Source organism: Canis lupus, chromosome 7 (assembly GCF_003254725.2).
Source record: "Canis lupus dingo isolate Sandy chromosome 7, ASM325472v2, whole genome shotgun sequence".
Classification (NCBI taxonomy): domain Eukaryota; kingdom Metazoa; phylum Chordata; class Mammalia; order Carnivora; family Canidae; genus Canis; species Canis lupus.
The window spans coordinates 621,902-634,424 of NC_064249.1; the positions used below are offsets into that span (position 1 = coordinate 621,902).

Sequence of the window (12,523 nt, forward strand, 5' to 3'; positions counted from 1 at the left end):
TCACACACCCCAGAAATGATTTATAAGTTGCTCAAACAACATTTCATTAGTCTTATTAGAGAACCAGAGGTCACCAGGAACTGGAGAGACTTAGACAACATGTCATATTAGGCAGACCTTTTTTTTTTTTTTCCAAAGATTTTATTTATTCATGAGAGACCCAGAGAGAGAGAGAGAGAGAGACAGAGAGAGAGGGGCAGAGACGCAGGCAGAGGGAGAAGCAGGCTCCATGCAGGGAGCCCGACACGGGACTCGATCCCGGGTCTCCAGCATCACACTCTGGGCCGAAGGCAGTGCTAAACCACTGAACCACCCAGGGATCCCAAGCAGACCTTTATTGTATGGAAAGGACCTGGTTTTGTTTCCTTGGCACAAAATTGTGCCACCTCATCACTAATTTCCCATATGTGATACGAGTCTTTACTGTGACATATCACTGTCGACAAGCTCTCCTCACTTTTTTCTTTAAAGCTTTTTGATAACCCGAATTTTAGCTTCTCTTTCCAAAAATCCACTCCTCTTAACTATCAATTCAAGCAAGCTGCACATTGAAGCTTTAAAGATTTCTGTCACTCCCTCTGTAAATCTCCCCCAAATTCTTCCTGTATATATTCTGCAGATTGAAAGTTAACAAGGCAAAAACAAAACAAAACAAAACAAAAAAAAACCTAATAAACTCCATAACCTACTCCTGACTAAGGAATTCAAATGACAACCAGTAATTAAAGTGAATGACAGGTACCCTTCCAAGAATCTGTAAGCCTTAAAGGCAAACTTATTTATGGCCATAACCTACAAAAAGCAGAATTTCTCAAGTGTCAAGTGATTATACATCCCCAAACTATAATTTTAGCTAACCTCAAAGTCAGGTCTTCGAGAGGTAAGAAGGGATAGGATCAAATGAAAAAAAGTAGATAGGGACATATTAGGAGAATCAAACATTTCAGACTTTCTCCTCAAAGAGTAATGAAACACCAGATGGTAGCCACACTTGTGGTGAGCAAAGCATAACCTACAGACTTGTTGAATCACTATGTTGTATCTAAACTAATGTAACTTTGAGTGTCAACTGCATTAAAAAGATAAAAAAAAATGTTTAAGGGAGGAAAATGGTAATGAAAGAATAGAGAAACTACATCTAAAATGACAAGGGAGAAACTCTCTGGCCTTTATTCCTTCGTTCAGGAATCTTTATAGCTTGTTTCCTGCAGCGTGATGCTTTTCCACGTGAGGACAAACAACATGTATCCCTCTGAATGACTTCCCTTGCCCCATAAAGTGTCAATGATACTAAAGAATCACTAAGAATTGGAAAAATGCTGAATTACCAGAAAAGTGCTTAGATGAGAGCAAACTGACATTTGGAGTCACATTTACATCAGCAAACATTTCTGAATCTATAACTAAGAGCAGAGGCTAGTAAACTGCAGCCTGGGCTATAAACCAAGTCCAGCCCACCAACCTGCTTTTATAAGTAAAGTTTTATTGGAACATAGCCACTCAAAATAAATAAATAAATAAATAAATAAATAAATAAATAAATAAATAGCCATTCCATTTATTAACATATTATCTATGGTTACTTTCCCTCTATAATAGCAGAGTTGAGTAGCAGAAACAGAGTAAATGGACCACAAAGTGGAAAGTATTTACAATTAGGCCCTTTATGTAAAAGGTTTGCTAAACCTTGATCCAGAGAGTGTCATGTACCACAGATGAAAACTAGGCTGGCCCTGCTCCTATTGTCCCTCCTCCAACACACATCGCTGGAGAATAGGTATAGACATCTGCCTTCCCCGTGGACTTCACAAAGGCAGTGTTGACCTGCCATGAGAGCCAGCAAACAGCTATACTAGAAATGAGAAACCAAATATTCGGTCACCAGAGCTAGCTCTGTGACTCATCCATTTGGTGTATCACTTTTGAAAGTCCCCCAACATCTAAGTAATTTTACTTTGAGCTATTAACTTGCCAATGTTTTCTTAATTGAGGCATATATGACACACATTATATTAGCTTCAGATGTACAACATGATGATTAGATATTTGTATATACTACAAAATAAACCCCACAAGAAGTTTAGTTAATATCTCTCACCATACATAATTTTTTTTTATCATGAGAACTTTTAAGATTTGTTCTCTTAGCAACTTTCAAACATGAAACACAGCATTTTTAAAAAAAAACATTTTATTCATTTATTCATGAGAGACACACAGAGAGAGGCAGAGACACAGGCAAAGGGAGAAGCAGGCTCCATGCAGGGAGCCCGACGTGGGACTTGATCCCGGGTCTCCGGGATCAGGCCCTGGGCTGGAGGCGGCGCTAAACCACTGAGACACCTGGACTGCCCATGTAAGAAAACATTTTTAAAGCATTAGAAAAAGCCAAGTATTCTTAAAAGCACATACTATTAAGTCACACTTGTAATATCATTTAAATATCTTGAAAAATCGGGACACATAGGCTCCCTGAGCCTGCTTCTCCCTCTGCTTGTGTCTCTGCCTCTCTCTTTCTCATGAATAAATAAATAAAAATCTTTAAAGTAAATAAATAAATATCTTGAAAAATCATATCTGTATATAAAACTATGGGTTTTCTATGAAAGAAATGCATGTTACTAAATGGCCGCAGATTTTTGAGCTTGTTTCATCGAAAACTGAGATGGTATACAGAAAATTAAGACTGGTAGATTGTAACCATTTATCTTTACATTTTCTCTCCAACTATCCTACCTTTTAGGTCCTACCAGAGTAAGACCTTTAAAGGTAACATCTGTTAATGCCTTGAGGGCAACATTCCTGCTGGGGCAAATCTATAAACACTCCATTTGCTGAAAAAGAGCTGCAAATCCCACACTAAGCTTTTTACCTCAATCATGGGGCTAGAACTCCGACATTAGCTAAGCCTAAACCATGGTTAAAGCTCTCTAGCCATGCTATCAACAGAAGAAATGAATACTTTCAGAACTAAGGTAACCCTTAGATTTCAACTGAAAGAGGAACAATTATTCCTGGAGGCTCTCTGTAATCAAAGCCATCACAGGCCTGACTACTTTGATAAAAGAGTTGAACCCAAGTGCTTTGAAGACAATGTTATGAGATTGTCATCATGGTAATGAAGGGGTCCCAGGAATGCTTAGGTTGGAAATTATCCTTTTCTTAAAAATGTCATTAGTTGGTCTTGAATATGTTAAAAAAAAAAAAAAAACTTAGGGAAAATACCAGCAGAAAATTCACCAGAATATTAAACAATCATTTCCTCTGAGTCGTATAACTTTGGGCAATATTTTCTTGTTCTTTATAAACACACAGAATCCCTTTATAACAAATATTTTCTAAAAGCTGCCCCCCCAATCATTTCTATCCTGAAATAAAACTCATAGATATAAAACTTAGCTTAAATCATTTTATTCTATTATTTTTTAAAGATTTTATTTATTTATTCATAAGAGACACAGGCAGAGGGAGAAGCAGGCTCCCTGCGGGGAACCCGATGTGGGACTGGATCCCAGGACCCTCGGATCACACTGAGCCGACTGAGGCAACCAGGCGTCCCAGCTAAAATCATTTAAAAAAACAACAATAAATCATGAAGAAAACAAAAGAAGTTTATAATGAATTATGTATTTCAATGTATAAAGTCTTGGGCCAATACTACTAGATAGTATAATGAACTAGTCAGAGGCTTGGGCTCATCACAGATCGCCATGAAAACAGAAGTCAGATGCAGATCTGCAGAACGTGTTTTATAACAATGCAGTTATACAATACAAGTGTCAGTGCTGTCCGGAATGAGTAAAACTAAAACTACAGTTTTTCCTCAGTTTACACGGCAGTTGAATTCTGCCATAAAATGTGAGTTTATACATGAAATCAAGTTTGGTTTTGGACTCAGACAACAGATGTTGTCATCTATGACTGTCCAGGAAGATAGTTAAAAGTCAGGCAAGCTGCAGGGACAACTGCTATATGGGACACACTAGGACATCTAGCATCTCTAGCCCCTGTCCATTAAATGCATGTAGAACATCCCCCATCACTGTGACCCTTCAAAGTCCCCCCATGACTGTTTAGAACCTCTAGAAATGTTCCTGCTGCTCTTGAGAACCACTGCTTTATACTTTTCTATACTTCATCTATTTTCTATAATGAAATATATTACCTTTACAATCATAAAAAAAGTTCCAGGAGAGTTTCAAGCTCATCAGTGTCCCTCCAATGCAGAGAGAGGAGGTCACAGGTCACTAACACAAACTAATACCTTGAAGGCAAACTGAAGCAGAAGAAAGAAATCGGAAGAAAAGTAAAAGGTCAAGGGGTTAACTGTACTACACTCACTAGTTAATAAACCTTCCACATCTTTGGATAAGAAGTTTGAGAAAAGCCCAAACAGATACCTTGAAGGTCAGTTTATTCTATCTTAAGAAAAGATTTCTGACTAGAGCAGAATTTACTGATGTAATGGGACAGTGGGTCCAAAAATTACAGGGTCTCAAAGGAATACATGTGAGCTTTGATTACTGAGATTTCCTTGGCAACAGCACGACCTAAAATTAATAGAGTCCTTAAAAGGAAGATGCCAAAAGAAACTGTTGGTTTATACAGCTTGGGCTAGAGCAAGGCACTGTATGACCCATATATAGAAAATCACAGCATCTGCAGTATTTTAAGAAACTACAGTCGCAAAGCAAGAGCAAATGTACAGTGAAGGGAAAGATCCTTTCAGGCTAACGGGGAGTGAACCACTCGAGAAGATTCTTTAGTGCACACTGGATAGAAGGCAGCTTCCCACACACAGAGTTGGTTGGTTGCCATCTCTCAGTCTCCATCTCCTTCCTTGGGGCTGCCCATTGTCATCAATTGTACAAATCCGGGACAGCCTGCATTTCTTCATGTGAATGCCTGCCAACTCCCACAGGCTGGCTACGAGAGGACTGTTTATAACAGCCATCACTTATTAAATCTATCCTATTTTTAATACCCTTATAAGCATTTTTATATAACCAAATTTCTCAGACGCCTCAAAACTCTCAATTTGAGGACAAACTATCCTGTTCTCTTCATTTTTTTTTTTTTTTTTTGATCTGGCTAAAGATAAAGAGGCTGAGGGAGGAAAACCTTTATTTTCTTATCCTTTCACTTGATTAAAAAAGGAAGAGAGGCTTGCTTAAAAAAAAAAAACCCACAAGGTTGTGGTTGTTATACGGTATACTGTGAAAAATATTACTTTACTACATAAGTAACTAACCCTGATAGCTCTGTTAGCTCACCTACGGTGTCTTTAAACTTAGTCGAACTGTTCTATCTCAACAGTGAAGTCTTGCCTGGGACATACCTTACCATATTAGGTAATCAAGCCCCAGAGAGGGGAAAGCAAAAACAGTCCTAGTTTTTTACCTAAAAGGAGAATGGCAAAATATTGCCCAGTGGTGGAGAGTGGACAGAAATTCACTGGATGTTTCCAGCAGATTAAGGGGCTTCACAAGATTAAGTAACAAGATGAAAAAAATATGGCCTGAGAGAGGGGACAAGATCCAGCAAATAGCCAGAAGCAAAGCTGTGAAAAAGATAGAGCAATAGCAAAGCGGCTATTTTATTCAAAGACAGATAGCATGTACGTGTGTGGGGGAGGGGCGGGGAGTAAAGATCTACAAAACTAGAACTGCTGGCAGAGAAAGATAAACGGGAGGGGTAACTAAGGCAGAGAAATGAAAGTCTGCTTGATTGACAGAGAAATTTGCAGGGGCTTGATTTGATCAGGTGCTCAGAGTTCCCAGCAAAACTGAAAATGTTTAGTTCTCGTTTCTTCCCTTTCTATTCATTACTCAGTTCTCCTACTTCTGCAACCCCTTTTAAAACTTACTTCTCGGGATCCCTGGGTGGCGCAGCGGTTTGGCGCCTGCCTTTGGCCCAGGGCGCAAGCCTGGAGACCCGGGATCGAATCCCACGTCGGGCTCCCGGTGCATGGAGCCTGCTTCTCCTTCTCCCTATGTCTCTGTCTCTCTTTCTCTCTCTCTGTGACTATCATAAATAAATAAAAATTTAATAAATAAATAAATAAATAAAACTTACTTCTCGGTCACCTGGGTGGCTCCACGGTTGAGCGCCTGCCCTCAGCTCAGGGCATGACCCTGGGGTCCTGGGATCTGGTCCCACATCAGGTTCCCCGCAGGGAGCCTGCTTCTCCCTCTGCCCGTGTCATGTCTCTGCCTCTCTCTGTGTCTCTCATGAATAAATAAATACAATCTTTTTTTTTTAAATAAATAAAATATTTAAAAAATATATAAAATATCTCAAAATTCATCAGGCACATTTTCAGAACATAGACATTATACTGGAATTACAGAGGAGCCTGGACTACTTCTCTGACTCTCCAAAGAATCCATTATTTATGGATAAATTAATAAATAACTTCAAGATCACATGATTCTCACTGGGTGTTACACTGTATATTGGCAAATTGAATTTAAGTTAAAAAAAAAAAAAGGAAAAAAGATCACATGATTCTAAGGTCAAGGAATGTATTCTAAAAGCCTTACACTCATACAGATTTAGGAATCTACAGATTGGGACGCCTAGGTGGCTCAGTGGTTGAATGTCTGCTTTCAGCTCCAGATGTGACCCCGGGGTCCTGGGATCGAGTCCCGTGTCGGGCTCCCTGCATGGAGCCTGCTTCTCCCTCTGCCTGGGTCTCTGCCTCTCTCTCTGTGTCCCTCATGAATAAATAGATAAAATCTTAAAAAAAAAAAAAAGAAAGGAACCTATAGATTTGGAAGACAGCATGAATGAATCTCAATCATCTCTAACTATTTAAATGTATTTATTTTCACTTTATGACTTTAAGAGGTAGCTACCATGATTATCCCTACTCTATAGATAAGGAAACTGAAGTTTCCTCAGTTTCAATTTACCCAAAGTAGTTAAGTGGCCCAGGGAGTCCATCTAGCTCCTGGGCTGCACTCTTAAGTACTATGCGATACTGCCTGTCACCACAGTACACCACACAAGACAGATAACAGACACAAAGATTCACCTGAAGGTAGTACAATAGCCATGGACGAGGAACCCAGCTATGTGGTCCTGGCAAGTTACTTACTATCTCTGGGCTTAGTTGTTATCTTTAAAATAAGAAGTTCCAAGATTCAGTCTATAATAGCTATTCTGGCCATCACAGAGCTAACTCAGAGTTTAGTATACGATAGCACTCAAATAAGTTTTCCAAAGAAAGCCTCTTATTCTCAAGTGGAATGGAAGCGCTACTTATTCAAAGATGTAATAAAGCTGAAGGAGATTAGGCAAAGCAAAGGGGACCAAAAGCGGAGTCAACGTAAAAGATACACCTGCAAATATGGTTAATCAATAGAATTCTTCTGATTTAGCCAAAAACAGTCATATTCACATTCTCAGAGCTAAGTGCTGGGATTCATCAGTTTCCTTTGTGGTTCTTCCCCACTTCCCCTTCTCATTTTGAATTTTAGAGAACCCCAGGGCTCTGTCTTTGGATTTCTTCTCTGTCTACTTTCATCCTCTTGGTGATCCCATTCTATCTCATGGTTCTAAACACAATCTGTACATTTGCTGACATTCAAGTTCGTATGTCCAGTCTGGACCTGTCACCTGAACTTCAGGCTCCTACTGCTAAGTCTTCTCTTAACATTCCCACATGGATGCCAATCAGACATATTAAATTTAACAGTCCTAAAATCAAAACTACATGCCTGCTCTTCCCTTCTGTAAATCCATTCCTTCCACAGTCTTCTCTGTCTTAGTTAACAAAAACTCTGTATTTTCAGTTGCCTTAGCTAAAAAAACTTCAGTGTCAACCTTGATCACTATACTTCCCCATGCCCCTTAACTTTTTCACCCTATATCCAATCCAGCAGCAAATTTTACTTGTTCCAATTTCAAACTACAGAATCAGAATCAGAATCTGAATCTGAAAACTTCTCAGTATCTTTACTACCCACTATCACTTTGGTCCAAACCACCATCAGTTATTCCCTGGATAATTATAATTGCCTCCTAACTGATGTCCCTACTTCCACCCAAACCCCACGGGAACACATTCTCAAAATAGTAGGCAGAGTAATTTCTTAAAATAGAAGTATAATCACCTCACTCTTCTGCTCCAAACTCTACAATGGCTATTCAGATCAAAAGCTACAGCCCCTAAGAGGACTTACCAGTCTATGCCATTGGGCTCTTCTGCTCATTCTGCTCTACCACGTTGGTCTTTTCACCGGTCCTCAAGTACATCAGGCACACTTCCACCTCAAATCTCTGCAAGCGCTGTTCCCACTGCCTAAACTCTCTATTCCCATATGTCCACATAGCCCCCCATCTTACTTCCTTTAAGTCTAGGCTCAAATGATGTGTTTTCAGCAAGGTCTATCCTGACTATGTCAACTTCTTATCCCACTCAAGCATTTCTGATTCTTTCCTATCCTACTATTTATGGGCTTTCCAAAAACACTTACCACCTTTTCACATACTATTTACTTCATACATTTATTTCTTGTCTATATCTTCCACTAGAATGTAAATTCCATAAGAGCAGAGCCTTTTTTTTTTTTTAAGATTTTATTTATTTATTCATGAGAGACACAGAGAGAAAGAGGCAGAGACACAGGCAGAGGGAGAAGCAGGTGCCCGGCGGGGAGCCCGAAGTGGGACTCTATCCTGGGTCTCCAGGATCAGGCCCTGGGCCAAAGGCAGGCATTAAACCACTGAGCCATCCAGGTGCCCCCAAGTTTTATTTTCTATTAAAGCTTAGTTCAAAACTAAGTTTTGCCAGCAAGTTTCTGAATGGTTCTCTCTTTTATCTAATTTGAAAATCTTACATTTAATGGCTTACTTCTTTTGGAACACTTTACCAACATATCTCTGCGGTAGCATGCCACCATTTATCTAAGACAGATACCTTAATGTCCATGAATTAGTAATTCCTGAACAGTATCTCCTGTACCAATGCATTTTGATGGGTCATTACCAATCCAGATCTACTGGTTCCATTCTGGACTGGGAAAACTACATTGCTAATATTGAGGGTGAGGTTTCAGTGATTTTGTTCAGAATGAGTGCTACCTGAAGGGAAGTATTTTGTATGGAAATTCTTACTTCCTGTAATATGTAAGTGCCTACCTACATCAAAGACCAAAGAATGCTGACATTCTACCCACTGTGTGAAACTGAACACTCAGAGTAGGCTTTTTAGTTGTCTTTCAAGAAGACATTCCTGGGGCATCTGGGTGGTTCAGTGGTTGAGTGTCTGCCTTCAGCTCAGGGTGTGATCCCGGGGTCCTGGGATCGAGTCCCATATCGGGCTCCCTGCATGGAGCCTGCTTCTCCCTCTGCCTGTCTCTCTCTCTGTCTCATGAATAAAAAAAAATAAAATCAAGAAGACATTACTTCACTAAGGAAGTGAGATGCTCCTGGCAAGCCAATTTGAACATTTAATCTGTTAAGTAAAAACCAAATGGATAAACAGGGAATACTGCTGGATATAAGCCCTGATTTCAGATCTGTTTCACTAAAATCAAATAAAAAGGTGCCTGATGCAGGGTACAGGATGGGTATTCAACTAGCAGAGCTCTCATGTCCCTGAATACTTCTTAACTTCTTTGGGCCTCAATTTTCTTAACTGTCAATTGAGGTCCCTAACCCAAGTTATCTCTAAATTCTCAAAAGTTGGGAAGCAAGTAACTTTGCTACACTAAACTGGGTTCTTTAACAATTCCTTTAAAACAGGGTGCCTGGGCAGCTCAGTGGTTGAGCGTCTGCCTTTGGCTCAGGTCATGACCTGGGATCAAATCCTGCACCGGGCTCCCTGAATGGAGCCTGCTTCTCCCTCTGCCTGTGTCTCTGCCTCTCTCTGTGTCTCTCATGAATAAATAAATAAAATCTTTTTAAAAATTCCTTTAAAACAAAAGAATCTGTCTTCTGTTCAACTTCTTTAGGGCATCATTCTTGTTCACCAGCATCTTTTCTATTGACCGCCTGTGCCCTCTAGTGATGAACTTAATTTTACAACAGAATTGGCGAAGGAAACAATCTGCTCCAGAGGAGTAAATGGGGGAAAGCAGCAACGATGCAATACATAAAAATCAATGTTAAGCAAAAGAAAGGGAGGCCAAAGATGTAGGGAAAAAGAGATGGAAAGAAGCCAAATTTCCATCACTTTCCGCAGTGTACCTATGACTGTGCCTTCAGAACACTGTAAAGAAGTTACCTCTACAATTACCTCTAGTGAAGAAAACAAACACGCTCCTGAATATAAAGGTTTTTCAGGTATGATTGGAATACCCTTCTTCCTCACGTTAAGATCTAGATACAGTTTCTTTTTCACTTAGCAAGACAAATGATATATTAAGACTTCTGGAAAGTATCTATTACATACCTAATGTGGATAATTAACATATGCTTTGAATGCATTTGTCAAGGAGGTGCTAAGACATCAAATTATGCATTGCCAGTCTCACCTGTTCATGGATTTACCAATGGGGATGGGTTCTGACTGAAATCATGTAGTATGTTTGGCTTAAGCAAAGTCCCCAGGCTTCTAAGTAACATTCCTTGGTGTCATGGACAAAGAAACGTACAACTGGTCTTTCTCCTATCAAATAATTGTTAACAAACATCATGGGCCCTTCCTGGCAATAAATTTTATCTTTCTACAAATGCTGGTGACATTCTTCAAGCACAGGTACAGAAAGGAGAACTGCATTTCAAGGATACCAATAGACATTTAGGTTGAACAAGAAAGAGGTCTTCTTAACCATGCTGTTGTTATTGATACATGGGTGAGAGGTTAAAGAATCTTCTTTTGAAATCTTTAAGAGGAGGAAACAAAATCTTTACTTATTTGGAGTCATTTTAATGCTAACCGTAAATGAAACACAAGATACAGATAAAAACCACTGAAGTTTCCTTTTTTTAAAAAGTATTTTTTAAAAGATTTTATTTATTTATTTATTCATGAGAGACTGAGAGAGAGAGAGAGATGAAGGGAGAGAGGGAGAGAGAGAGAGGCAGAGACACAGGCAGAGGGAGAAGCAGGCTCTATGCAGGGAGCCTGATGTGGGACTCAATCCCGAGGCTCCAGGATCACGCCCTGGGCTGCAGGCAGCGCTAAACCGCTGAGCCACCTGGGCAGCCCTGAAATTTCCTTTCTATTCTTAAAATGAAATATTATTGTATGATTCATATATATGAAGTTCAAGAAGTGGCAATATTAATCGCATGGTGACAGAAATCAGAACAATGGTTGCCTCTTGGGACAGGGCCGGGGGCATGAGGGAACTTTTCTAGGTGATGGAGAAGTTCTATATCTTGATGTGAGTATTGTTTTCACTGGTGTATACAATTGTCAAAACTCACCAAATAGTACACTTAAGATCTGTGAAGTTTGATTGTAAGTCATATATATATATTTTATATATATAAATACAAAATATGCCAGAGTCTTGGGAAGAGTTAACTTTAAAAATGTCACCACCATTCTTTAGGAACTGGCTAAGAAAGAGAAGGGAGCTGTCAGGACGTCAACAGCATATATAGTCTTACTAAATCAAAAACCAAGGAAAGTGAATTGTCCTGGCTTCTCACCAGTATCCACGCTGATTAGCTAGCAGTGCTAATTCAACAGAGCGCCCCTCCCTTGGCTGGTGCAATTCTGTGCCTGATGGAAGGCCATTTGGGGGTGGGGTGGGGAGAAAGCCAGGTTCTAAGAGACGTCTGACTGTCTTCAAGTAGAACTGCAGCTTACACTGGGCTATGCATGGCCCAGCATGTTGCTCTGCGGGTCCTATGATGATCATGGCATCATGCCTGCTGGTGTTAGAAGAGGGTACTTGGGAGAAAAACAGGTAAGTGTTGTTGTTTTTTTTCCCTCTTCAGTTAAGTAATGCTAAGGCTGTAATCCTATCTAACAAAAGCCATACGAGGCCAAGGCCGTGGCTGGGCTGGTTGCTCACCTGGGCTGGCCTAGCTCCTCTCACGTAGTCTGCAGTGGAGGAGATGGTGAAGGCCAGATAAGTGGCTCACTGCAATACACTGGGGTGATGAATCAAGCAAACACAAGGCTTTTAAAGGATTCTTCGCCCTGTACTGACTTGTCACCAGTCTTTCCTTCTACGTGGTGGTAGGGCTGGAGAATGGCACCTGGGATATCCTTGTACCAATTCTGGTTTGCCTGCATACATTCAAAATTACCTTCAAGAGATAACAGACTGTGCATTCTTCTCAAGATTCACACTGGAGTCTGCTTGACACACGGCAGACACTAACAGATGCCTCAAGGAACTGGGTGAGCGAAGTGTTTTTCAGTTTGACAAAGCACTTTCTCATCAAACCTCAACAGTTTCTGCTCCTCCTCACCAAACAAAAAGTCTTTTCTATAATTTTAATTCAGTGGTCCTAAGATGAAATACTCTTGGAAGGACTGATTCAGGAACACCTTGGCTTTCCTTCCCTGGTGCCGTATGTTAGGATTTTCCCATGCCAAGGGGTTTGGAAAGGTAGA

At 40.1% G+C, this 12,523-nt stretch overlaps 1 protein-coding gene across 15 annotated transcripts in view; it reads right to left on the minus strand.

Annotated features, from left to right (window-relative positions):
- The window catches only part of PPP1R12B (protein phosphatase 1 regulatory subunit 12B), a 204,676-nt gene that overhangs the window by 68,401 nt on the left and 123,752 nt on the right, over positions 1-12,523 (minus strand). Inside the window, exon 21 of one of the 15 annotated variants that reach the window (XM_049111994.1) lies at positions 2,058-2,348. The exons of 13 other annotated variants lie outside the window; for them this stretch is intronic. In XM_049111994.1, the coding sequence (XP_048967951.1) occupies positions 2,196-2,348 (153 nt within the window). In that variant the 3' untranslated portion in view covers positions 2,058-2,195. Of the gene's footprint in view, positions 1-2,057; positions 2,349-2,465; positions 6,025-12,523 lie in introns of those variants that run through there. One more of the 15 variants, XM_049111993.1, reaches the window with a different exon arrangement.